The sequence below is a fragment of the Natator depressus genome, chromosome 2 (genome assembly GCF_965152275.1).
Source record: "Natator depressus isolate rNatDep1 chromosome 2, rNatDep2.hap1, whole genome shotgun sequence".
In the NCBI taxonomy this organism is placed as follows: domain Eukaryota; kingdom Metazoa; phylum Chordata; order Testudines; family Cheloniidae; genus Natator; species Natator depressus.
The window spans coordinates 150118300-150146204 of record NC_134235.1 but is presented as its reverse complement, the minus strand read 5'-3'; the positions used below and the strand labels follow the sequence as shown (position 1 = coordinate 150146204).

The 27905-nt window shown below is 42.0% G+C and overlaps 1 protein-coding gene across 1 annotated transcript in view; it reads left to right on the top strand.

The window, feature by feature from the left end:
- LOC141982777 (dynein axonemal heavy chain 5-like) overlaps window positions 1-27905 on the top strand; it is a 272918-nt gene that overhangs the window by 151937 nt on the left and 93076 nt on the right. The window contains exons 53-60 of the mRNA XM_074945122.1: window positions 1614-1943; window positions 4236-4442; window positions 4530-4772; window positions 5835-5989; window positions 7747-8411; window positions 11314-11594; window positions 13938-14153; window positions 19084-19251. Coding sequence (XP_074801223.1) covers window positions 1614-1943; window positions 4236-4442; window positions 4530-4772; window positions 5835-5989; window positions 7747-8411; window positions 11314-11594; window positions 13938-14153; window positions 19084-19251 — 2265 coding nt within the window. The remainder of the gene's footprint in view (window positions 1-1613; window positions 1944-4235; window positions 4443-4529; window positions 4773-5834; window positions 5990-7746; window positions 8412-11313; window positions 11595-13937; window positions 14154-19083; window positions 19252-27905) is intronic.

Genomic DNA, 27905 nt, shown 5'->3' with positions numbered 1-27905 from the left:
TGTAGCAATGGTACCAGGGGCCAACAGTGTTTTATAGGCTGTATCTGTAGACTTGTTCTGAACAGCATTTAGACAACACAGAGTTTAAATGGGCAACCAGAGCACTGTCAATTCCAGCGTTCCTACCATTACTACTGATGGTTGTGGAGAACCAGGCATAGCAAAAGTGATGAATACTAGATGGGCAAATAACATAGGATGACATATCCCTGTGATCTATTGGATTATAAATACCTCTGTGCTATTTTTCCTCATAATTGATGAGAAATTGTCAGAATAAAGTGGTCAGAATTAACATTAAGCTATTTGATAACCATTGTAGCTTTTAGGCCTTTCATCCCAGTTACTTGTAGTACTTGTGGTGTTTATGAACTGGCTGTACTGAAAGCAATGGGAAGTAAAGCAGTAGTTTCTATTTTCTACTGAAACAACTATGCTTATCTAGATAGGAAAAGGGAGCATGAGAATCCAGGAAGCAGTCAAAGCATCTTTCCTTCTTGATCAATCCAGACTTTAAAGCACAGTTATCACTAGCTGGATTCCAACACGATAGCTTAGACAGGTATTTAGGTGCCTAGGTATTTACATGAGTTTTCAAAAATTAATAAATGAATATTTTATATACCTGCCCTTTCTGAAAGTCTGTCTTCAATTTAATCACTCATACACTGGGACAGCAGGCATCCTTGCTGAGCCTGTACCTCTGAATCTGTAGCCCTGTGAACCCCAGCCAGGTCCTGCAAGCCTTGTAGACCTGGTTTGGAAAGTAAGGATCTTCTCAGTTTCCTGCTTTCTTTCCCTCTGGAAGTAGAGGTTATTCATCATGGACTACTCCTTAGCCTTCCCCTTCCCATCCAAAGCACATGTTCTATCATGTCTCCCCCTCTCCTTCCATCCAGCCCCCAAAACCTGTCTCTCTCACTTTCCAAAGCCCCTATATAACCATCCCCGCTGCTGAAGTAACCACTTCCACTTACTCATCAAGTGTCTGTTCCAGTCACTGTATGAATGTGTGTGTCTCTCTCTCTGTCCCTTCTTGGGCTTCCTGGCCCACCTGATGTCTCTAGTATGTGGCTGCAGGCTGATTCTCTACCCACCTGCACCTCATGAGTTGGGTGGCACCTCACCATGCCTAACATTGAGGTGCTTAAGTTTTCCTAGGCACCTTCCTTCTCCCTGGCCCCCAGTACCCTCTTGCATTGTGACAACCCAATTGGTCACCTGGCTATGACTACAATACATACCATTCTATGCAGCCAACCCTGTGCACCTGCAGCTGCTGGTCCCACTTACCATCCTGTATAAACATTTCTGAGGTGCTTGGAAGAACAGTAGGTGCTAGTTAATGTTCTAAAAGATAAGTGAGGTTACTAGATAGTTTTGAAAATTCCTGGACAAGTAATCAGTTACATCTGCCAAACTGGACCAGAATATTTGGAATAACTTATTTGTTTTCTTTTGTTGCTTTCCTGAATGGTATTCTGTAAACAACATGATTCACTGCAAAGTACTGTGCCTTTTTCTTTTGCTTGCTCATTTATTGTGCAGGAGATTTGGATTCAGATGAACTATCAAGAAATAATACCTGATTATTCTCTTTATGTTTCTGTAAGATCACCAATGAGATTGTAAGGCAGCTGATGGAGCAGAAAGGTTTCTACAATTTGGAAAAGCCAGGAGAATTCACTAATGTGGTTGACATCCAGTTTGTAGCAGCCATGATTCACCCTGGAGGAGGTCGGAATGACATTCCTCAGCGCCTCAAGCGTCAATTTAGTGTTTATAACTGCACCCTACCTTCCAATTCGTCTATTGACAAAATATTTAGAACAGTAGCTGAAGGCTATTTCTGTGTGCAGAGAGGCTTCCCAGACGAAATATGTAAACTGGCATCAGCATTAGTACCTACAACTCGAAAAGTCTGGCAAGCAACTAAAGTAAAGGTAAAACTAATGTGACTTTTGTTAACAAGCCTATATTTGCACCATGAAATGAAAAGGTGGGAGAATTATGTCTTTTTTTACTATAGCACAGTACCTGTGGAATTTCTGCTGTAATGATAATCAGTATCCACAGAATCTATTGTCTGTTGGAAAATGTGATGGTGACCATGATTCTGATGGGATGATATTATTATTTTGTTATTTTATGCTATTAGTGGTGGCTCCTGGAAGCCATGCAGGTGGGCCCCCATTGTACCAGGCAGTGCACAAACATCTATTAAATACAAGTCCCTGCTCCAGGGAGCTTACACTCTAAATGACAAAAAATTGCAGGTGGAAGAAATAAAGAAGCGGGACAAATATTGGGATGTGGGAACAGAGTAACAAAAAATAATAGTCTCCGTAATTCTTAGCTGATCACAAGCAATAGTCATAACTTGCCATCAGTCTAGCTGTAATCAAATTGTATTTTTATATGCATTTCTGAGATAATGATAGGAGACCTGAGCAAGTAATTAACAATGAATAACTTATCATACAAATTTTGCCTCTTTTCTGTACATGAATTATGAAATTTTTGAATTTATTTGAATTTCTTCAGCAAATAATTTTTGGTTTGCAGATTGTTTCAAATGATTCATGGTGAATATGCAATATCCATGCTGTGCTGGCTAGCTGCTTACATCACATGATGGAGTTTCTGTCCCTTGCCTGGATGATGAGCTTAACTAACACACACAGTAGGAATGGCAGATTTACAATATAGAATGCAATTTAAAATTCATTTCTGGCAAATGCTAAAATTTAAAATATTTTTCTCAAGTTTTTATGCTAATAAAGCTTGAGTGCTCAAATATTCATAGGTATTGAATATGAAAAGGCCGCAAACCCAGTTGAATCACAGATTGTTTTTGAATTTGAACAGGTATTCACAGCCAACTCTAGCTATCATAAACTTCCTTGGTCAGTAGGATTGTGACCATGACTTGAGGCTGGAGAATAGGGGTATGGAAAGGGGATAAGGAACTGTGCATATTATATGGGCCTCAGCAGAGACACAGAGGAACAGCTAGTCAAACTTTTTATAGTGAACAATTTATTCAACAAATATAGGCCTTTTTTCTGTCAGTGAATTGTCTAAGAAGAAATTGTATTTTTTACACGTTTATTCATTGTTCAAAATTGCTTAACACATAGATTTTACAAACATCTTGAATTACAGATCACTGGTGATCTGTTTGCATTGAGTAGTCAGTCAATTATTTGATGATCAGGATATTTGAGATCTGTGACTGATCACCAAAGTCATCTGACATTTGTTTTGCTCGTTGATTGGCTGACCAAATTGTCATGAACTACTCCACTTCCACCTGAATTAATTTAATGAATCACAAAACTAATTTCATTTTCTAATTCAAATAATATTGGTTAATAGCTTGAAATTTGCTTCTTGTGAACATTCATTTGAATAAAATTTCACTCATATGAATGCTCGTGAGACACAAGCAAAATAAGGGGGGCATGTCTCTGAATTGGGATAAAACATTTGTAAATACTTTCCCCCACTATTTACCCCACTCTCCACAAAGGGAATGGTGCACCAGGAGAAAAAAAAGTGTGTTTGTGAACTATTAGAACTCCAAATTTGCTAAATATAAAACAAAAAGGCTAAAGATATCCATTACCTCAGCTGTCTTTGGAAGAAGAGGAAAAGGGGCTACTTTGCTTTTAAAGTTTTTTGTTTAAAGAACTCCTCTCACTCTTCATCTTCCTCCATGCTCTTTTTCCTCCTTCCTATCCTTCCTCGTTTCCTTCCTCTTCTCCCCCCCCCCCCCCGCATTTCCCTTCATCTCCTTGTACTCATGCTTGTGAACAAGACAAATGTTCTCAAAAAGAACAAAAAGAGGGAGACAAAATCAGGGGAAGAGGGAGGAGAGGATCGAGGGGCCAAGAATTGCAGCTGTTTTTTGTGAGGCCTTTCATTCCATGGTTGGCTGAACTGTCCTTACTGCCCTTCATTCCTTGTTACTGTGGCTTTGAAGATTTCTGGAGAAGTTGATATCCCACATACAAGTAATTTATGAGCTGATCATCATCCTAATCTTGTTTTACTTTCATATGTTAACTGTGTTCTAAATATCATGAATTAATTTCTGTCTTTAGTGCAAAATTAATTTTGAAGTTGATTTAAAAAATGCAGTGTTCATTTAATACCACGTGGATAATTATGAAAGAACTATTTCAGTGCTTCTTAAGTAGTTACTTGAAAATGGATCTAACATTCTTTTATAGATGTTACCAACTCCAGCTAAATTTCATTACATCTTTAATTTACGAGATCTCAGTCGTATTTGGCAAGGAATTCTTACAGTTTCCGCTGAAGTCTGCCAGAACACCAGTGTTTTGGCTGCTCTCTTCCAGCATGAATGCAGTCGTGTTATTGCAGATAGGTTCATCAACCAAAATGACAAAGGCTGGTTTGAAGATATGATAAGAAAGGTAAGATGAATAATGTTCAGTATTCACTTTGAAGGAGGCTTACCAAAAACATAATTGATGATGGTAATATACAACGTTTTTTTGTAGATTGCTTCTGAGGATCACGGTCAAGACCTACTAGGAAATGACCACAAAGAATTATACTTTGTGGATTTTTTGCGTGATGCCCCAGAGGCCACTGGGGATGAACCTGATGAGGTAGAGCTAGAAGCTCCTAAAATGTATGAGTCTATTCCTTCCTTTGATAACTTGGCTGAAAGATTACAGATGTTCATGCAGCAGTACAATGAAACCATCAGAGGAACACATATGGACTTAGTATTATTCAAGGTATTTATTTCTCTGATTGACAGTAAAAATAGTTATTATTGAAAGTGCCCCAATATACAGCCCTTCTTGTGTAGGTTTCTCTTTATTTAATGATGCATGGATATTATATGGTCCTGCCAAGATTGTCATTGAAGTTTGACCAAACCTGCCAATTCTATGTTCTGTGAGGAACTCCTGTATCTCTTACAAATGAGCCATAGAGGATGCTCTTTATGCCACCAGGCTGCTGCCTCTGTTCACACCAGTTATTCAGTCACTTTCCAGCTCCCAGTCTTTTCCTTCTTCCTGCCCTGAAACTCCAAAGCAAAAGCTTGTTGCATGCACTGAGAACGTCTCCTCACTAATTTTCCCCACCCTCCTACACATTGAGGCTACCCCCTCCTAAAAGATCCCTTGACCCCTTTTTCTTCACAGACACTTCTTGCTGTCTGGGTGTGGTGGACTTACAGACCAATTTTTGATTGTATCAGCTCACCATACTGACACCATCCTGTCCTTTGTCATGTCCACTGCAAGGGATGGGCCTGTTCCCTGGGGCTGAGTGCATGGTTTTGAACTGAATTCAAGTGTGATCGGATTAACAGAAAGGCTTGTTTTATGTATTGCTGTCACCGTTTAGGGCATAAATAATATGGTTAATAGAATACAAATACACTGCTCTTCTACTTTTCCTATTTAGACAAACTGCTGTTTAGAGAGGTTGTAAATATTTCTCCTCAGAGACCAGTCTTTAGGAGCCTCAGTAGGCTTCCTTCCTGCCCCTCCTCTACCCTCAGAGTCACAGGTCCCCTTAGGTCCCCTGAGAGCAGGCACTGCATATCACATGCTCTTGGGTGAGCATGAAATAGGGATGCTCTCTCAGGGCCAGATCTACTGCCCATTGAAGTAAATGGGAGCCTTTCCATTGATTTCATAGGGCATTGGATTGGTCCCTGAGTAGACATCAGGTGAGGATCTGGCTCCAAATGAAGGCAGTCACTAACTGATGAGTTTCTACATGAAGATGATAGACAATATTTTTTTTTGTCCTCACATCATTTTAACAATGTTTTCTTTATGCAGGATGCAATGATCCATTTGGTTAAAATATCCCGAATTATCCGTACTCCGCAGGGAAATGCCTTGTTGGTTGGTGTGGGTGGATCTGGAAAACAGAGCCTGACCAGATTAGCATCATATATTGCTGGATATCAGAGCTTTCAGATTACTCTAACAAGGTAACACAATGCAATAAACACAGACGTTAATATATTGGTACCTTAATCTGCTATGTAAATTAACATTTACAATTAATTTCAAATAGTACAAAGCCTTTCAAGCATTTCAGCCCGAATTGTAAACTACATTTTTCAGCCAAAAGTGCACGTTGAGATGCACATTTGGCAGATGGCAGAACTGGGTGGCTGTTCTGCTGCCTTAATAATACACGGAGATACAGTAAAAACTTTTGGCAGAAAGCCTTTCTTCTTCCTTTAAGTGATTCTGGCCCACAGTGTTCCCCTATAAAATCCTATTTAAATCCTGCTTCAAAAATCTCTCACTTTAAAATGACCAGACTGAATACGTCATTAGGTCTCTCTGTGCAGTATCACTTGTAAATAAACACTTCGAGTGAAAATCTTGCAACTGAAAATCTTGCAACTTGGAGCTGTACCCAAGGGAAAGGGAAAAAAGACATGTCAAGCCCCTCTAACCTCTCAGAGAGGTAGAAAAGAAAGAGACAGCAGGAGAGAGATCGGCTAAAAGAAAGAGAGAAAGCAGAGAAATAGGTTCAAGGCAGCACAGAATTAGGTTCAAGACAGCACAGAATTTAGTTCTATATCTGTAGGATTCCATTCATATCCATGTGATGAATAAAATATTTCATAAACTTTCAGGAATGGATAAATGTTGTGGTGATCAGTATAACACAAATTACTGTAATAACCATAGTCACTAAGTGTAGACTAAACGGATGGATTGCTTCAGGTGCCCCGCAGTGGCAGAACTGGCAGTAGCTACAGGGCAATGTTAATATTGTGAAGGAACTGCAGCAGAACTTAGAAATGTTTGCTGGGTAATTGCTTTAACCTTGACTCAGAGGTTTGTTATGAAGTGCTTTAGAATTAGTTATGTGGATATTACAAGTATTATTTATTACTTTTAGAAGGCACATTAGAAACCAAATGTTCATTTCAAAGATGAACTGATAAAGGAAAGGGGAAAATATTAATTTCAACTTCCATTGGTTAAAGATACAATGGATAAAAAGACCAGTTTATGAACTATTGACCTGATATTGAGCCATCTGAAATCAATAGCAAAATGACCGTTGGCTTCATATGGACCACAGTTTTATATATTTGATGTGTGAACAAGCTGAGTCCCTCCTCTGTTGTCAACAGAGCACATAGACCCTGAGCTAGTGTCCAGACTCACCCCTTTTTGGAGTTTGGCATAATTGTTAACTCAAAATGAATAACACAACATAAACCTCAGCCTAAGATTCCACCTTAAGCTTGGAAGTTCCTAGGGCTTTCCTTTAAGGATCCTCTCAGTTCTAACTCTCAGTTGCCCTAAAAGACAATCCCACATTCTTTATATCTTGGTTAGAAGTAATTGGACCCATTCTCCGGTGTGACTCAGCAGTAGTTACCCTGAATCTTAATGAAGAACTTTAGCACCTGAGTCTTAGTGACTCATCAATGCAGTCCCACATTCCTAGACAGGGTCTTAGTCTTGCCACCCTATTAAAGGAGGCAACCCCATTAATTTCAGCGAAGTTGCCCCAGTTTTTGCCAGTGCTGAATTTGTCCAAATGGTGTAAGAGAACCTAACATAATGCAATAGATTGTGTTTGTGAAAGGAGATATTGTAAATGAATTTCATATTTATACATTTTTACCTAACTAGATTGAGCCAGAAAATATTAAATTGTTTCCTGAACTGATCTATTTATTTTGTTTTGTCCATCTTTAACCCTTCCCTACCTTAGAACGTATGGCATTAATAACCTTATGGATGATCTGAAAATTCTGTATCGCACCGCTGGACAGAAAGGACAGGGTATTACCTTTATATTCACAGACAATGAAATCAGAGATGAGTCTTTTCTTGAGTACATGAACAATGTTTTGGCTTCAGGTGAGGTTTCCAGTCTTTTTGCACGAGATGAAATAGATGAAATTACACAAGACCTGATATCTGTGATGAAGAAAGAGTACCCAAGACGTTCTCCTAGTAGTGAAAATCTCTATGACTATTTTCTTACTCGAGTTCGCAACAATTTGCATGTGGTTCTTTGTTTTTCACCTGTTGGGGAAAAATTCAGAACTCGCGCACTGAAGTTTCCGGGTTTGATTTCAGGATGTACTATGGACTGGCTCCAGCCCTGGCCTAAAGATGCTCTAGTAGCTGTTGCACAGCATTTTTTAGCTTCCTACACAATTGAATGCACAGATGGAGTAAAACAAAGCATTGTTAACGCTATGGGAACGTTTCAAGATCTTGTAGCTGAACAATGTGTTGAGTACTTCGAACGATACAGGCGTCGAACGTTTGTGACTCCAAAGTCTTATCTGTCATTCATCAGTGGCTACAAAACCATCTACAGAGAGAAATTTGCTGGTGTGGGAAATTTGTCTGACCGCATGAAAACAGGTACAATATACTTTTTTTTAGAAAGAGATATGTATATACTGTATAATAGATATAAGAATAAAGAGGTTGCATTCCTGCTCTAAATGCAAAAGTCAACTCATCCTTAACTATAGAGTCCAGAGTCACAATTGGTGCCTCCATTTTATGGTGTGTGTGTGTGTGTGTAATTATTCCTTTGTGGTACAAGAATTTGTTTTATGTACAACTCTAAAGTTCACATACTTACTTTTTAAATGTAATAAGTATCAATGCTTTTTTGGGGTATAAGGAAGATTTTTGATGGTCAGGGAGGACATAAGAATATGAGAGCAGAGGTGATGAAAAAGGGGACATGGAAGGCAGAAGGATGGAGGAGGAGTCAGTGAATGATGCAAAGCTTGGGAAAGAGGGTCTGGAGAAGCCCCCAGCACTTCCATTTTGCTCACTCCTGCTACCCTTTGTGCTTCCTGGTGGTTCTGTTGCATTTTGGCTTGTCTGCGGTTGTGGGTGTGGGCAAGATTTCACCCTATAGGGTAGATCAGTGTAAGTTTCCAATCCTGCTCCCATTGCTGTGGATAAAAAATGGAGTGGGACCAGAATTGGTCCAAAGTGAATTGTATATAACATTCCACACTTAGATCTTGCACAGCTTGACATATCCTTTAGATCTCTCAAAATGCTGAACATGTCGGAGACCATTATTATTTCTAAAACTCTTTTGTACTAGATGGGGAATTAATGGTTTTGATACCATTAAAACCTACGTTGCAAAATTAACATTTTATGGAACGGTAGTATACCATTAATAGTTACTCTTTTATACAAGAATCTGAGTCACAGCATTTCAAAAAATTATCCTGTTTGTATAGATTTAAATGAATTGAGCTCATTTCTATTAGCAAGGCAGCTACCATAATTGGTTTTCAGTTATATTGTACAGTGTGCTTACAAAACACTTGAAATTTTCGCTTCATTAACTTTATATGTTTTGTAGACTACAAGTGAATTGTAAATTGATATTAATTAACAGATAAAAAACCCTTTGTTCGCTTTAAGTTAAAACTGCTACTGTGGATGTATTCCAAGAAATGGTACTGCTAAAAAAACCCCAAAACAGATTATGCATTTAAAAGTATTGAAATTAACAACCAAAGGAAAGTAGGTAAATATTCAAATACATTCACAATTAATAGTCTGTTAAATAAATATACCCAGGTAAAATTTCCAAAACCAAGCTTAACTGTTCCCAGAGTTCCTGATCAGCATTCATCCTAAAAATCTGCACCTATCCATTCTACCTCCATAGTCATTTCCAATATGGGCTACAAACTCTCACAAATAATCATCCAAAGGTTTACAGACCCAACCACAGACCATCCTCCAGTTTACTCCAGTTTACAGACCATCCTCCAGTTTACTCACCAATTATTAGCCAGATACACACTATCTTGCCATTCACATGCAGACCAGAGACTTTCCTGTCCCATGCATGCCAGCAACCCACTGTGATCAAAATGAGAAACACCACATTTCCTCAGTCCACTATTGCACAATGAGGCAGAAAACCCAATCTACTTTATCTACCCTTTCTATACAGACTGGAAACCTCTTTACAGCTTTCCTATCCACCACCCTCTCATGACTGAGTTCCGACCACTCAGATAAAGACCATAGGCCAGCTCTCTAGTTGGTGTAAATCTGCCTAGCTCCATAGAGGTCAATGGAGATATGCTGATTTACAATAGCTCAGGACCTGGACTCACACAACAATCTTCAGTCAGCCCATGCAGCCTGCAGACCTTAGAGTAGTGTATTCATTAGATCCGTCAAGTACATTACTTAGTTACCACAGAGGAGAGTAGGGAATCAGCCCATTTGCAGAATGTACCACCTTTTCTTATGCAGTCAATGATTTCACCAATTGCTGAAGTAGGAGGGTGGGGCTAGGGTCTTGATCCTGCAGTGTGCTGAGTCCCCTGAGCTGCCAAGGTAGTCAGCTGGAGAAGAGAGTGTTCAGAACCTCACAAGAATATTCAGTACCTTAAATAATGCTGAGCACCTTGCAGAATTGAGCTGTGCAATCATACCCCTATAGATGGCCGGTGGATGGCTACACAAATGCAGAGTTATCCTTGTTTGGAGAGTATGCAAAGTAATGGTTTATTTGTGAGTTTTTTTACACGTGATTTTTTTGTGTCTGTTTCTCTCATTGTTTGTTAAAAATGTGGAGCCAGTCCAGAGCTCAGGAGCATACTGTCTGTCTCTAGCTCCCCCCACCTCTCCAGATTTCCATATAATGCTGAGCTTAGGAGCTCAACATGGTCCGCTGCATCTCCTGAGCTCCACAAGTCTCCAGGCCCCTCTGCTTTGCCCTGTTCTATGGAGCTTAGGAGCAATCTAATGAGTTCCTGTTTCTCCTTGTCTCTAATGGATTCATAAAGTGCCTGTCAGGTCGTATGAAATTTATAAAACTGCACATCACAATACTAAATTTTAACAATGTTTGAAAATCTCGCTTCATATTTCTGTGCTAATATTAAATTAAATGGCTGTTAGCCTGAATGAGTACCATTATGCAATGTGGTCTGATAGATTTAAGGAATTAAAAACATGCATAAAAAGAAAATAAATATTTAAAATTAGTCATCCAAATCCATATTTAGGAACCTGAGTAAGTGACCCTGGAGCATGATTCTGATGTCCCTTACTGCAGTGAAAATCAGAGGTAACTCTAGGGAAATAAATGAATTTACACAGGTGTAAAACAGGTTTACAATAAGTGAGATCAGATTTCAGGTCACTTACTCAGGTTCCTAAATATGGATTTGGATGACTGGTTGTAGGCACCGAAGTTTGAACATTTAGGCTTACATCTCACTTTTTCCTGATGCATAAATATACTGTCATAATTTGATTGAAACAGGTCTTGCAAAACTCATGGAAGCTGAGATTTCAGTAAACCAGTTGTCCAAAGAACTGGCAGTGAAAGAGAGAGACTTGGCTGTTGCTTCTAAAAGAGCTGATGGCGTTTTACTGGACGTGACTATGAAAGCCCAAGCTGCTGAAAAGGTGAAAATGCAGGTCCAAAAGGTGAAAGATAAAGCCCATGCCATTGTAGATGAAATTGCCATTGATAAAGCAGCGGCTGAGGAGAAGCTTGAAGCTGCAAGGCCTGCACTGGAGGAAGCAGAGGCAGCACTGCAGGTTAGAATTGAATTGATCCCATGACAACGCATACGGATAATGAGTGTAATGATCACTATGTGTGGAACCTAGAGCATTTAATTATGTTTGTCCATCTTCAACAAGGCAAATCAGAATGCTGAAAATGCATAAACGGACAGGTTCCAGTTGCCATATTAATTGTGAGTGAGATACAAGGTCCAGAGACTGCAGTTGAATCATCCGGACACCTTACACTAGACACAATCACATACTACCCTTTGGGTTAGATTGAACCTAGCTCGGCAAAGGTGCCCTGGGTGAGATTTAAAAGGCTGTTTTCTCAACTTTCACTCCTAAGCAGAGGCCAGTTGCAATCTCAGTTTTATTCTTCTGACTGGCAACGTCCAGAGGGCTCTGGCACTGGACTGCTAACCCCTGTGCAGAAACCCTAAAGGCTGGGGAAGGGAGCAGAGAAGTAAAGGTGGGCAATGCTTCTCCCACAATCAGGCAGCAGAGGTGGGCTCCAGGGGAGAGTGCACAGTGTAGAAGATGCTGCTTTTGTGTGCATTCCCTCAGCACACTTTGGCCATATCTTCAATGAGTTGCGCTATGTGTAGGCTGCTGAGTCAATGTAAAGTGAGTCGTACCCATTCTACGCTTCTGAAGTGATTCTCCTCCTGTACAAAGTAGGTGCAGTGACAGTTGCACTGGCTGCCTCTGTGTGCTGAGGTATAAACTCAAAAAGGGAGGCAGGTAGCCACAAAGGGACATAATGTGCAAAAATGTACACTGCACTGATTCTCTGGCTAGTGTCTAGATAAAGCAGGTATAAGTGGTGGGTGTAATCTAGAGTAGCCACAAGTCTGCTTTTATCACAAGTGCAAAGCTGGTGTACAGGGACCCTGCTCAATAACGAGTCCTGGGAGTGCCATTCTTCTTGTCTACGCTCAACTGACGTTCCCTGGTGAGACGTGTCTCTTTTCATATTCCCTATCCTGTATTCTCATTTTGTATAAGATTGATGCCTGGCATATAGTCCGTGGAAATAGCAATCTGTTTTCCTGTGTGTATGGTAGGGAGAGTGTCAGATAGCCGAGGGGTTGGCTAAGGCTGGAACAGGGGCAGGAACAGACACAAACTGGGGCAGGAGCAAGCTGAATCTGGGGGAGTCTGTCAGAACTACCAGGTAGTGGAGAATCTCCCAGCAAGATAGCAACATTGAGGAGACTGGAGTGTCTGCTTCCATTAGGAACTTTTATACCTGCTTGTGGATTGGCTGGGCCTTTGTTGATTGGCTTGCCCCTGTCATAGGCCCTGCAGGCAGTTGCCTCTGATGACTCACCAGCTCAGGCTCAGGGATGACTCATGCATCCAATGAAGTGAGCTGTAGCTCACGAAAGCTTATGCTCCAATAAATTGGTTAGTCTCTAAGGTGCCACAAGTACTCCTTTTCTTTCATCACAGAGAGTTGCCCACAGGCAGCAGCAGCGTGTTTGTGTAGATTCAGCATGTAAAAGTCACTCAGGACAAGAGCTGGTTGGGAACTTTCCTCCAGAATGATTTGCTGATGGAAAATGCAGTTTCTGCAAAAATCAAAATTTTTGGTAAAAAATATTTGATTTTCCACCTGGAAAATTAAAGTGTTTAGTTTCAGGTCAGTTCGACCTGAATTGGAATATTTCATTGTGCTGAACTGATCTGAAATGTGGTAAGATTAACTAATCCAGGGGTTACAATGCTCCAGAAAGCCACTGCTGCAGACAAGAAAATGGACAGAAGGGAATAGGGTTGTCGGCTGCAAGGCCCACTCATTTAGCTCCTCCCCTTGCACAAAGGATGTCTTATCTTCACTTGTGCACATAGGTGCTGGAACTAAGGGTGCTGGGGGTGCTGCTGCACCTGCTGGCTTGAAGTGGTTTCCATTATATACAGGGTTCACAGTTTGGTTCAATGACTCTCAGCACCCCCTCTATACAAATTGTTCCAGCACCCCTGCTTGTACATTGATGAAGTTAAAACTATTGGAGAATCAGGTACACCAGAACTGCTTGCAAAACTGCAGCTGCAGTGCTCATTTTACAGATACAACTTTAAAACAAGTCAATTGTGTCTACCTGAGGCACAGAACTTCAGGGAGGTGCCACCAGTGTATAGCGCCTCATCATTACCGCCACTATCCATCATGGGTAGTGGCTAAGCCACAGTCTTGCCCTTTATGTAAAAGGCTAAAAGAGATACACTACATTTTGAATTTTAGTTACATTATGTTGGATTCAAAGAGACATTGGTCCGTGATGGAGACAGTCATTAATTCCCATGCACTTCAGTTTGGAAAGGATAGATGCTTAAATAAGAGGGTCATTTTCTTTTGTAATTTTTCAGACTATTAAACCAGTTGACATTGCTACTGTTCGCAAACTGGGTAAACCTCCTCACTTGATAATGCGGATCATGGATTGTGTGCTACTTCTGTTCCAAAGAAAAATTGATTCTGTGACAGCTGACCCAGAACGAACATGTGTGAAGCCATCATGGAATGAAGCTCTGAAGCTAATGAATAATTCAGGATTTCTCAGCATGCTGCTTACTTTCCAAAAGGTAACAAATAAATTACATCATCATTCCTCATAACACCCCTATAGATCCACATGAGCATGCCCTTTGTGTTTATATTATGTATAATTCATAGTAGCTGAAGTTCAAACATTGACCTTATTAAAGCTGTTTGGGGCTTTTTATAGTTCATAGCTTTTACATTCAGTAATGTAAGTAAGCTCATTTCTTTTTCATTGATCATTATTTTTATAGTCCTTTCTGCTGAAGAGAACTGGATGGCTCAGGAGTCTAGCAAGGGGGTTGCGCTGGTAGGCACAAATGTCCCAAGCAGTGGTCAAATCCTGAAATCCTTACTCTGGTTTGATTCAGTTCTTACTCAGGCAAGCTCCTATTCTTTAATGGAACTTTGCCTAAAAAAGAATGGATTGAAATTTGAGTAAGGATAGCTGGATCTGGACTATTGTTTTTGGAACAGGCCACAACATCCTACCATTCATATCATTATGTTACCAGAACTGTTTGCATACATGCATGTAAGGTCTTGTCTACGCTAAAGAAATTTACCATTCTAAGAACTGCTTGCTCATCCTAAAAGCTTGTGAAATGTTTCACATCCACAACAAAAGTGTTCCAAATGGTCTGCATGTATTCAAGGAGCCATTCTGATTATACTTGCTTTCAGCAAGTATAAGAACTGGTTCAGTCTTAACTGTTTCATTTTGAACCATTTTAGTGCCAATGTGGATAGAGGTTTCTGGCATCCTACCACAAATCATTCACACATTGTCCTTCCATGATTGTGCTGCAGTGCACCAATCACTGCTCAGATGCCTGCACTTGATTTTCTGCATTCCACTGCACAGAGGTCAATTTGACTGGAAGCCACTTACTCACAGAAATATCTCTGCACACACTATGGAGCTTTGCTGTGTGAGCTATTTCAAGGGAAGACAACTTCTACTAGCAACAGATCTGCAATAGCTTTTTCTCATCTCACAACAATGTCCCAAAGAAGACAGTTTATATGTATGCGCCCAGCTGGCCAGAGGCCAACACTTGGGTCCTGATTGTAGTGTGAAGAGGAGATCTAGAAGCAGCATGGGAGAAAAAACATGTGTTTAACTGGATGTCTGAGTGACGTTTTGAGCTTAATGTAAACCAGAGAAGCAGTTGATGACAGTAAAAATTAAAAGCCTGAAAGTCGAATATAAGAAAGATAATCACAACTACTCTGGGTCTGGGCAGAAAATCTTCCCTTTTTTACAAGGAGCTTAATTGGATTCTGAGGCTTCACCCTCAACCTGAGATGCTGTTGGACACAAGTAAAAAGCCAGGTGGGGTGACTGTCTGGGGAAAGGACTGCCTCAAGGAGCTGGGAAGACCCAGATGCTGTGGAGCCAGGCCTGGAGCTGTGGGGATCACAGAATCTATTTGAGAAGAACCAGGATCCTGACACAACTGCAGACTTAGTAGACCTGAACAGGTTTTAACCATGGTTTCTGAAATGGTGCTAACTACACTTTATCCTTATCTGCATGTCATGTTAAATTAATTTCAGCACTGCTTCAGATGCACACTTGGTTGATGCCCGTTGTCAATAATGGGTAATTTTTGTAGTGCATGGAGTCTCCACTCTCCTTTCATCCTCAGTAGTGGTGGTCCCTCCCTCCTGAGGCATATCGGCAGGGCAGCATGAGGAAACTTCAACTGCACCTGTTCAGCCATATCTTGTCATGGACCAGGAGGTGGGCGGTCAGGACTGGTGGTTGGAACAGTGGCGCTGACAGCCAGAGTCAAGAACCAGGAGCCAAGTCAAGGGCCAGAGACAGTGTCAGAGGGCTGGGACAGGGCGAAGGCAGGACTGGAGCAAGGCTGGAAACAAGGCAGGAGCAGAGCTGGGAGTAAGGCAGGAACAAGGCAGATGCAAGAGAGATCACAATTGTGGGTGAGTGCACTGAGCAGTTGCTGTCCAAGTGCTACTGCTGGTCTTAACAGCAATCCTGGCAATGGCACTCAGTCAGTCAGGTGATCTGGTTAACCAGGGCTGTAGTTAGCCAGTTAATCCCAGGCCCAGCTACATGCCATTATTCCTGACACCTCTGTAGGCAGTCAGTTCCTAGGACTCTTTATCTGGTATCTTTCCCAAACTCTATAATCACTGAAAGTAAAAAAGAAGAAAATGAGATTAAAGACAATGAGGCCTGATTATGTACTCCGCTCTCAACTGAAACTCCTAATGAGTTGTCCTGTTCGTCACTTATTAATACTATATATGTTCCGAGTGGTAGTTCTCAATGCATTTAACTTTACTCCAAGGAACCAGAACAACTTCTATCAGAATGTCTAAATTCTTGTTGTAAGTGATACTGGCAAATGGAATGAAAAACACTGGAAAACATCTTCCATTTTTGATTAAGTGATTTTCTTGCCTTCTTCTTTCCTTACTCTGAATTTCTGCATTAGTGTGTATAGTGGTGGGGAAACCTCATAATGTTTGGAGTTTTGAATTGGTTACAATGCTACATCTGAACCATTTGATGTAAATCTTACTTTTTGAGAGATTTCCCTTATCGCCTGGTTTTGTCAGGGCCAGGAATGTCACTTCAGGTCCCAGATGGATTTTAGACATGCCTCTATTTAAAAGCAAAATCATTAACTGCATGTTTCAAACCTCTAAATAGAGATTTAGACTGGTTCTTATTCCACCTATGCTAGTTTGCTAAACCCAAAAATTGAATAGGAAGAAATAAAATCTAGATATTTTTCAAACATCCAAATTTCAGCAAACTTTCCTCATTATAATGTAACTAAACCTAATTTCATCTATTTTCATGACTGTCTTTGTAACCATTACATTAGCTAGTGATCTGTCAGGAGCAAGGCAGACATTTCTGTCAAGTACCTTCAGAACAAAGATCTATTACTTTGATGCTATGAATAGGAGGGTGATTTTTAGACTTATTAAAATAAGCATATTAATAAATTGTCTGTAAAATAAAGTTTGAAACATTTAATATTTCCTCCATTAAACAGTCATGCCTACCACATATATGCCTTACCAGTACATATTATATTGTTTAAGGGGTTAGTTTCAGTTTTTTCCATTATTTAAATAATTATATAAGGACCACAATCATCATTTCTTTATTGATTTGCCTTTTAATGTTCTCTATAGTTTGTGAGAAAAAATTAGATTAAAATAATGAAATGGAAAGTTGAAACAAATGCCTTTTAAAATTTAGGATCAGCATCAGTATTATCAGCAATCCGTCTAGAGCCAAATAGGGCTTTCAAGATTAAACCCTTTGTTAGTACAGATGGGGCCATGTGGCAGTGGGGCTGCAGGAGGAAATTCTGGCAAACTGTGAGGAGAAGCAACTCTACTACCCATTAAAAAGGATGAAAGGGTGCAGCCTGCACTTCCCTCAACACTGGTAGGTTTGCTAGTAAGTGTGACGAGTGGGTGTGGCCATAGTCCTCCCCTCACCCATCATTCCCTGCTCCTTTGGGGAGGCTTGCATCAGCCAAAAAGAATGCATTCGCTCCCCAGTCAGATTGTAGCTGGCCTCTGCACAGGTGCGAAAAGCATTCTTCCCTCCTCCTGGTGCATCCATATTGAACCAGGAGTGATCTGGTCTTTAATAATTTGCTTTAATTGTTTGTGTTCTGCTTTCAAATTCAAGCCTACTCTGCAAAATCTGATAGGTTGCTAATTTTTTTCAATACACTCTGAGTACTGAATACAGGGGAAAGTTCAAAAAGAAAATTAAGAACATAAATCGATCACTTTAAAACTGGTGTTAAATTATAGAAGTCAGGTGGATATAAATTCTCCATCATCTTTCTAGAGCAGATCCCAAGCAAAACTTTGACTAACTTAATCCTATGTAGGTACAACCTAGATTTAAAAAAGAAAAAAAAACAGTGTAGAGTACCATATTCCAATACTGAGTGAAATATAAACCCAAATACAATACTCTGGGTGCAATAGTAATATACATGATTAATAATTAATAGGGATATTTAATATATGCTGGTAGGTTTCAGGAGGGAAGCAGAAGAATGAATTTGTGTGCTTGGGAAGTACACTTAGTGCAATTGGAGAGAGATCTGGAGAATTGAAAAGAGGGCCAGCAATTAAGTAACAAACTGAAAGGAAAAGTGTATGCTGCATGTATTTGTTCCTGCCTGCTCTGTGATTTGGAAATGGTGGGTCTTATGGAGATCTAAGAAAAGGAGATACAGATAGTTGAAAATAATATACTGAGGAGAATGGCAGACAAGCAGAGGGTAGACAGAGTGTGCCTGGAAGAAATTAGGGGGAAGATGAACTTGGGACTCTCAGTGATAGACAGGCTGAAGAGTGCATACTTGAGGTGGGCTGAACATGTGATAAGAATGGAAGAAACCAGCAAAGAAAGAATGGGAGGAAGAGGGCAGCAAGAAAAGACATGGAAGACTGAAAATACGATGGAAAGACTCTGTCAAGAGAAGTTTGAAGAGAATACAATGGAACACCAAGACCTGTGAACCTGTGCCAGGGACTGGCAGGAGTTGCGAAGAACTGTGGGCACCTCCTGCCCCATGTAAATGGGAAAAGGAGTTGAGAAGTGAAGTGATTTAATATACATATAATGGTAAATCACTTTTTTAAGAAAAAACATTTTTTGAAGAACAATATTATTTTACAGTCATGTTTTTAAAATAAGTATAATTATGCACACTGTAAAGTGATTATTATTTTGTTAAGGATCATATGTTCATACTGCATGTTTGCCTGAAAATTAATTGGTCACAATCATGTAATTGAATTTATAATTTAACTTTATCTTTAGATTTCTTGCAAATAAAATCCTCTAATTACAGTTTTTTGGCTTTACAATGTGTTCTACTTTTATATGTATGATAAAATGATGTATTTTGTTTTGTTTGTGTATATATAAATATATATATTTCTTTTTTTATTAAATAGGATTCAATTACAGGAGAGATTGTGGAACTGCTACAGCCTTATTTAGACATGGAAGATTATAATCTGGAGACGGCTAAAAAAGTTTGTGGGAATGTAGCAGGTCTGTGTTCATGGACACAAGCAATGGCATACTTCTACAGTATTAATAAAGAAGTCCTTCCCCTTAAGGTATTTCATATATTTATTTTCCACCAGTGAGAGATGGGTTAAAATGCTAAAACACATGGGTAAAAATAACTTCTCATCACGTTTAAAATAACTAAACTATTTACTTTGAAAGAAACTATGTTAAAAGAACACTAAGGTTGGAAAGTCAAGCATTTAAAAGTTGGGAAATGCCAGAATTAAGTTTGCTTGTGCAACTTTAATTCGACCTCTGATGCATATATGTTATAATATAGACTTTAACTGCATGATCACATACTGTTTTTTAGACAGAACCCCGCCTCATTCAGAGCCCAGCTTCTCCTTCTCCTTCACTCTACTTGGGCTCCCGCATGGAAGAATATTGAAAGTACAGTGTCACAGTGGCTCCCTGCTGATGGGCAGGCCCCAAATACAGAGGGGAAATGGGTACACTTTACCAGGGCCCAGCCCAAGGGAGGTGCTCAGCCAGAAGACCACAAGCCCATGACCATGACAAAAAAAACTTTAATTAGTGTGTCTGTGTGCGTTGGGATGTGGGCCTGTGTTATGAGTCTCCCCTAGGCCTAGTGAAAGGTTGTTTGTGGCTTGCTGCTAGGAAGAGCAATTGCAAGGAAATTACTGCTCAGCCTCCACAGCCTTGGGATGGAGCATCCTCTGTTCAGTTCACATGTATAAGCTATGAGGAGCTGGAGCATGCTCGGTGCAAATGGAATCTTTGGAGAATTTAGCTGCCAAACTCTAACAAATCTCTCCTGAGCATATGTGAGATCTTTCAAAGGCTTACTTGGGCAAACGTGGGTGGTTTTTCACTTTGATGGGAAAAGATACATTCCTGATACCAGAGTGCCTCTGTGCCAAATGTCAAGTCCCTTCTCCAAAGTATGGAGATGCTACAGCTTCTCAACACAAAGTTTGAAAGAATTATTTACAATGGGGAAAAAGTTTCCCTCATCTCTCTGAACTGCTTTTGATTAAAAATAAAATAATAATCAGCCTGAACAGTTAAAGTTTGGCAAAGTTATAAGCCAAACATTTTATTATAATGGAAAATGGTGGTAACCTTAACTATAGGGGTCACTATCTGGACTTCCTATAATCCTAAAGTTATAGCTGTGAGGAGGCGGTATGCTGTCGGCTTTCTTTTTTTTGAACATGTTGCACAGTGTTGATATTTAACAGGAATCCCAGGAGCTATTGGGGAGGTCATGGGAGTTGCCTTTGAATCCTCCCTTTGCGTCTTTGGATCCTCCCTTTGAATTCTTTGGAGGAGGACACAGTACACTGCAGTAGGTTGCTGGTCCTGAGTCAACTCTTGGGAGACAGAACTGTTGGCAAGACAGAGTCAAAGTGTATTGTGCCTGACCACCAGCGGGTCGTGGGTGATGAACCAGGGGATGCCAAGGACAACAGTTGAATCTGGTGCAGGAATTTAGCCCAAATTGGAAAATTTCTTGGTGGCCTCAAATGGCAGTTAACTCTAGGGGAACCATCCGGTGGGTGACCAGTCCCAACAAAAGGAGTGAACCATTTATGGACTCCACTAACTTGGTGGAGTCCTTGCACTGGATGGGGGTATTGTGTGGTTGGTCAAACTCCAGTTCCATGAAATTGCCTGAGGGCAAACAAGTCCACCAGTGTCTCTAGGTTGGTATCGGGCATCACAGAGTGCCAGAGCCTGAGAGGGAGTTGGAAATATGTTGGATCCTGATTGGCCATCACCAGGGTACTGGCAGACACGAGTTGGTGTGGGCTGCTTGGGGAGAGAGGAAGGATGCCAGCCCAGCCTGGACCCCCTATCGAGGCTGGTGCTTGATGTTTACCTGACCAGGGCACAGATTGAACCTTGGCAGGCTGCTTGATGCAAAGTGTTCTTGATGCAAAGTTCCCCGCAGTATAGGCATAGGCTGTTGCCCAGCATTGATTCTTCTTCATGTTGAGAGGCAGGGTCAGGCCTCCTCGACTTGCATGGGTTTGGGCAACAAGGAAGGGCTTGGTGATGGGGGAAGGGCTGAACCAGCAGGGCTGGCTGGAGCCAAGAGGACCATCTTTTTTCTTGCCAGTGTTTGGTCAAGCGATAGTCAATCTTGATGCATAGGTCAGATAAGGCTTCCAGAATGGACAGGGATTCCACCCATGCCAATTCATCTTTAATATCATTGATTAAGGTGATCCGGAAATGATAACACTGGGCAGCCTCATTCCACTCGGTCTCTTCTACCAAACATCAGAACTCCACTACATATTTAGCAACTGGCCCGTGTTCCTGATACAACACTTGAAACATGGTTTTGGCCATACACTTGTGACTTGGGTCACTGAAGATCATCACCATAGCTTGAACCAAGTCCTCAAATTGTCCCAGAAGTGGGCTTGATTATTCCAGGAGTGGAGATACCCAAGCCAGGGCCTCCCTGGGAAGCAGGCTTATAATCATTCCCTCTCGGGCTTGGTCAGTAGGGTGCAATTGTGGGCAGAGAAGAAATATGACCTGACACTGAATTTCCATGGAACTTGTCAGGTAGGGGGAGCTTGAGCCCATGAGGAGCAGTGGTCACTGCTGAAGGTAGCATGGCTTGAGCTTACTGGGCTGTATTCTGTGCCTGCAGGGCAGCAATCTGGGCTTGCAAGGTCTCGTAGGGCTTCCACTGTCTCTGTCAGAGAGATATTGACCTTTATCGAATCCATGCTTGCACTATCAGTCCTAGTCCTTTTATTGTTTGTGACTGGGCTACGCACACTGTCAGTGATCAGGACATGGACGATCATGCCCACTGGTTAGAGCAGGAGTCGGTAGCCAGGAATCACAGACCAGAGTCAGAGCTGGAGTCAGAGGCCAGGCACCAGAATCAAGGGTCAGAGTTCAAATCAGAAGTCAGAAATCAGAGCTAGGGGTCATAATCAGAGTCAGAGGTCAGATTCCAGAGCTAAAAGTAAGGAATTGCAGCCAAGGGTCAGGACTGGGTTACCTGGAGTGAGGTAAGACTGGGTCCAAGGCAGGAACAGGAGTGGGAACAAGCAGGCACAAAAACTATAACAGCCATGGGCTAATGCTTTGAGCAGCTGCTGAACAGCTGTTGTTGCTGTGCTGAAGAGCCAGTCTGCTGACTCTTCCAACCAATCAGGTGAGGTAGCCAATCAGGCAGCCCACTTCAGGCCAGCTGCACTGGTTAGTTTGACTGGAGACTGATTCAGCTGCAGGCCCTACTTCCAAACTCGCTCTGCTGCAGGCCCTGATACCTAAGCTCCCTGTTCCAGTTGATCTATTTAGTTCTTTTCTCCCAAACACCTGCCTCTTTGTGTTGGATTAGCTTTCAGCTCCAAATACCCCATTCTGTGGGGGGCAGCTCTCTCTCAAGTCTTCTCTCTCAGTCTCACACACCTCACCTTTTAGGTGTCATGGTGTGTATTTTTCCTTGCTTTTCTCCACTATAAAATAATTGCTATCACCAGCCTGGTCCCTGTGATCTGCTGTATGTCAGCAGATGTAGTGGCAATAGGTACTGAAGTTCTTGTTGACATTGCTATTCCCCGGAGGTTGAATTCATGGAACAATGTACTCTTCCTTTGTTGACATGAATCAGATTTGCTCCTCTATTTCTCTGTTGACAGAGCCGTTTCTCTTAGGGCCCACCAGACTTCATGCTGTATGTTTTATCACGCTTGGCCAGGGCCAGCTCTAGACCATATGGTGCTCCAGGCGAGGAGCATCTTCAGCGATCCCCACCATGTATTAAAATTTTGAATACCTTATTTTTTACTGCATTTGTAGTCCATTTCATGACTTTGATGCACGATTTGGGAACTACAGGTTGGTCAGCCTCACCTCAGTCCCCGGAAAAATCATGGAGCATGTCCTCAAGGAATCAATTCTGAAGCACTTAGACGAGAGAAAAGTGATCAGGAACAGTCAGCATGGATTCACCAAGGGAAAGTCATGCCTGACTAATCTAATTGCCTTCTATGATGAGATAACTGGTTCTGTGGATGAAGGGAAAGCAGTGGACGTGTTATTCCTTGACTTTAGCAAAGCTTTTGACACGGTCTCCCACAGTATTCTTGTCAGCAAGTTAAAGAAGTATGGGCTGGATGGATGCACTACAAGGTGGGTAGAAAGTTGGCTAGATTGTCGGGCTCAACGGGTAGTGATCAATGGCTCCATGTCTAGTTGGTAGCCGGTATCTAGCGGAGTGCCCCAAGGGTCAGTCCTGGGGCCAGTTTTGTTCAATATCTTCATTAATGATCTGGAGGATGGTGTGGATTGCACCCTCAGCAAGTTTGCGGATGACACTAAACTGGGAGGAGTGGTAGATATGCTGGAGGGTAGGGATAGGATACAGAGGGCCCTAGACAAATTGGAGGATTGGGCCAAAAGAAATGTGATGAGGTTCAACAAGGACAAGTGCAGAGTCCTGCACTTAGGACGGAAGAATCCAATGCACCGCTACAGACTAGGGACCGAATGGCTAGGCAGCAGTTCTGCAGAGAAGGACCTAGGGGTGACAGTGGACGAGAAGGTGGATATGAGTCAACAGTGTGCCCTTGTTGCCAAGAAGGCCAATGGCATTTTGGGATGTATAAGTAGGGGCATTGCCAGCAGATCGAGGGACATGATCATTCCCCTCTGTTCGACATTGGTGAGGCCTCATCTGGAGTACTGTGTCCAGTTTTGGGCCCCACACTACAAGAAGGATGTGGAGAAATTGGAGAGAGTCCAGCGAAGGGCAACAAAAATGATTAGGGGTCTGGAACACATGACTTATGAGGAGAGGCTGAGGGAACTGGGATTGTTTAGTCTACGGAAGAGAAGAATGAGGGGGGATTTGATAGCTGCTTTTAACTACCTGAAAGGTGGATCCAAAGAGGATGGATCTAGACTATTCTCAGTGATAGCAGATGACAGGACAAGGAGTAATGGTCTCAAGTTGCAGTGGGGGAGATTTAGGTTGGATATTAGGAAAAACTTTTTCACTAGGAGGGTGGTGAAACACTGGAATGCGTTACCTAGGGAGGTGGTGGAATCCCCTTCCTCAGAAGTTTTTAAGGTCAGGCTTGACAAAGCCCTGGCTGGGATGATTTAGTTGGGATTGGTCCTGCTCTGGGCAGGGGGTTGGACTAGATGGCCTCCAGAGGTCCCTTCCAACTCTGTTATTCTATGATTCTGTGATTTGCATGCATGATTTATCCCTGTCATATACGATGATAAATTTGCATGCTAGGATCTGTAAATCTGTATTTATTCATGCCATATATAAGCAAATAAAAATGGTTTCCTCTAAGCTTATAGAAACTTTTTAATTTTAAGAATAACTGAAATGTACTAACTTCAACAAATTGAACTGGGCACTAACCTTTGGTGGACCAGCGTTAAATAGTGTTGCAGTAGGTGACAGCCTTAGAATGTTAACTCTAGTCCTTTCGTTCAAAAAGTTGCTTTTCTCACCTTTGCCCTTGCGAACTGTCAGAGTGTCACAGAGATCCAAAGACTGGCCAATAGCATTTTGAAGCGATAAAATAGCCATCATCAATCAAAGTTATGTTTTAATGAGCCTGAGCTTCAAAAAGCTGCACTTACCACTTGCAACTGTGACCGGCAGCGTGAACAGAATCCTCAAAGCTATCCACAGATTAGGAAAAGTGTCTGTCAGCTCTGCATCATGAATGAATTGGAAAAGAGAGTGCTTCCTGTTTTGTAGAATGTGACAGATGTTGTCCAATTTGACATAGAGGTCTTTATCATCGACGTCTGAACATTCCCCATGTGTCAGTGCCCAGAGAAGGTCTGTACAATTGTCCAAAAGTGTTTTCCTGTCTGCTGGCAGCTTACTAAGGTCATACAACCCCCCCTCCCCCCCGAGGTCTTTTTGTGCTGCTTCATTTATCCAAACCTTTCTTCGATGGACACTCAAGCAGTTAAAGAGTGAGCAAAAAAACCTCCCTCTTGAATTTTTCTTCTGAGCTTCCCATCACTTCATCTCTGCTCTCGTAACCAAACTCTCTTTTTCCGATGACTATGAGTTTCCTTGAAGACTGGCTCAACTCCCAAGTTTTCCGCCATTTCTTTAGCAGCAGTGATGGCATCTTCAAATCTGTTGTCTCTGATGGCTACAAAGAAATCAAGGCAGCTTCTTTTCAAAGTAGTAGTGGTCGTGATGTCCATTGACTGAGTTTGTAATGCCTTGCTTACAGGGTTTACTTGGAACAGGATATTGTGCCAAACCACAACTGAGACCAGAAGTTTGAAGTCAGTGATCTGGTTTGCCAGGCTTTGCACTTCGTGTTGGGCTCTGGCCTTGGCTTTATTTGACTATGCCAGTTCCATCAATACGTCATAAACCTCAGTCTCTTGGTACCTCACTGGTCTTATGCGGTCAATGCAGCTCTCCCAGCGAGCATCACTTAGCAGCTTCACAGTCAGATTTGTAACATGGCTGTGAGGATCTTGCACCTGATAAATGATGCTGAAAACAGGATGTATAGCCTTTGCAGTACTCCGAAGAGAGATACTGAATATAAAGAAAATGATGCTGCATCAGACACAACCCGGTGGAGGGAACGGCAGCCACAAGGCAGGAAGTCAGCTCTTGGATTCAGCGCAAGGATCCTTGCCTGGACACCATTGTTTCTTCCCGTCATGTTCGCACCGTTGTCATAGCCTTGACCACAGCAGTCCTGAAGCTTTATTTTATTCTCGTTCAAGCCATTTATGAACAGTTCTGTTCGGCCTTTTCTAATAGAGTTCATCCACAGACCGGAAACAGATAAAATGTTCCTTTACTTGGATACAGCCATCTTTGTCATCAACAAATCTTACTGTAAATGACATTATGTGACCGATATGGGGAGCGTGGAATCCATTATTACGTCATAGTACTTGGCTTTGCCGAGCCTCATCAATATGTTATCAAGCACCTTCCTTTCCATAAGGTCAATCAATTTGTTTTGAATTGTTTTGCTGCAGTAATGGTCCACAGTTTCTTTACGAACTACTCAGTGTAGGTGCTCATGAAAGACATTATAGTATTTCCCAAGGAGCTCTACTAAACCAAGGAAATTACCGTTACGTTCAGTGAACAACATATCCAACAAACTCTGGAAAGCCAAATTATTCTTTGCAAGCATGGTGGTGGGTATTGTAGGCAAGGGGAGGCTGTGCCTCCCCAAACAGCCTACCATGGCCCTGCCCCCAGGCCAGCATGCCTCCTGAAGGGACTCGGGGTCACTGGGGCAGCTGCTGCTGGGCTGTGCTGCCTGCCCGGTGCTCTGGGGCTGGCTACCCGAGCACTGGGACTGGGGGCGTGGTGACAGTGCTGCCTGACCGCTTCAGCCCCAGGGCCAGGGGTGCAGTGCCGGTGCTGCCCGGCCACCTGACCCCGGGGCTGGGGACGTGGCGACTATGCTGCCTAGACATCTAGAGTCGTGGAGCTGGGGGCGCGGCAGCTGCGCTTCCCAGCCACCCACAGCACCGGGGTTGGGGGTGCTGTGGCCATGCTGCCCAGGGGCTGTGGGAGTTGAGGTTGTGGCACACCGGGGCTGGGCCCTCGGCCCCCGGCCATCCGGCACTGGGGCCAGGGGGCTGCGGTGGGAGTGCTTTGGGCTTCTGCAGGGGAGAGGGGACAGAAGGGGAGGTGCTGGGCCTCAGGCACAAGGGGAGGAGACAAGCATTAGCCTCCCTGGGTGGCCGGGTCACTGGCCTCCCATGTTTGCAAGGAAGAGGGCAATTGAGCATGTTCCTCCAATGCTGGGTTTCTACAGTAATAATGCGTTGGTTTTCTGCGTCTGTGCATTTATTTAGCTTGAGCCTAGACTCGAACTCCATCCATTTGGAGTAGGGCACGAAATGGCCAGGTGACTTTTCATGTTGCTTCAGAGCATCAGCTAAGTTATGCCAGTAATTGTACCCAGAAAGCATAAGCAACAATTTGGCACTCTTGTCAAATATTTTGCAAGAAAAACAGAACACTTTGTCAGTTGATTTTGAGTAAACCAGGCAGCACCCCAAGCCCGGCACCCGCCAAGCCCGGCACCCCAGGCAGTTGCCTGGGTCACCTGCTGCTAAATCCAGCCCTGCTCTTGGGATAAAATCTCAAGACATGCACTTGGCTTTTCTTTTTCACAAGGATTTCACTAATTAAAGCAAGGACAATTTACTGGATTTCAGCATCTTATAATCAGAATTAAGGACATTTTCTTAGCAGAGCCCTGTGTTACAAACCAGTGCTTATTTAGACTGTTTACAGAGTCACCCTAATAGTGTCAATGTTCTATTTGTTTATTGGCTTGGGCAAGGTGGGAGGTATTTGCCTAAGTGAGACCTTTTATGAGATATATACGGGTAATAAAGCTTTTGAGTTGAGTTAGAGTTAAGTTACATGCTGATTAAACCAGATGCTTGTTAAATTCCAAAATAACCAGTTCAGCTGGAAATACTCTTTAATTATAAATGTGATTACTAAGCAGGGTTTCCTTTAGTTGCTCCCTGATTTTTTACAATCATGTATATAGTGGAATAAACTTTTCATAATTCATTGAATAAATATCAGTTTTGTATGGTAGGAATGCACTAGTCATGAGCTCAGATTTCAATGATTTAATATTAGTAATTAAGAATTAAACAGTTAGGTGAAGCACGTTGATTGGATTTTAGCTCCCAGAAGAGCAAAAATGCATGTTTAGTG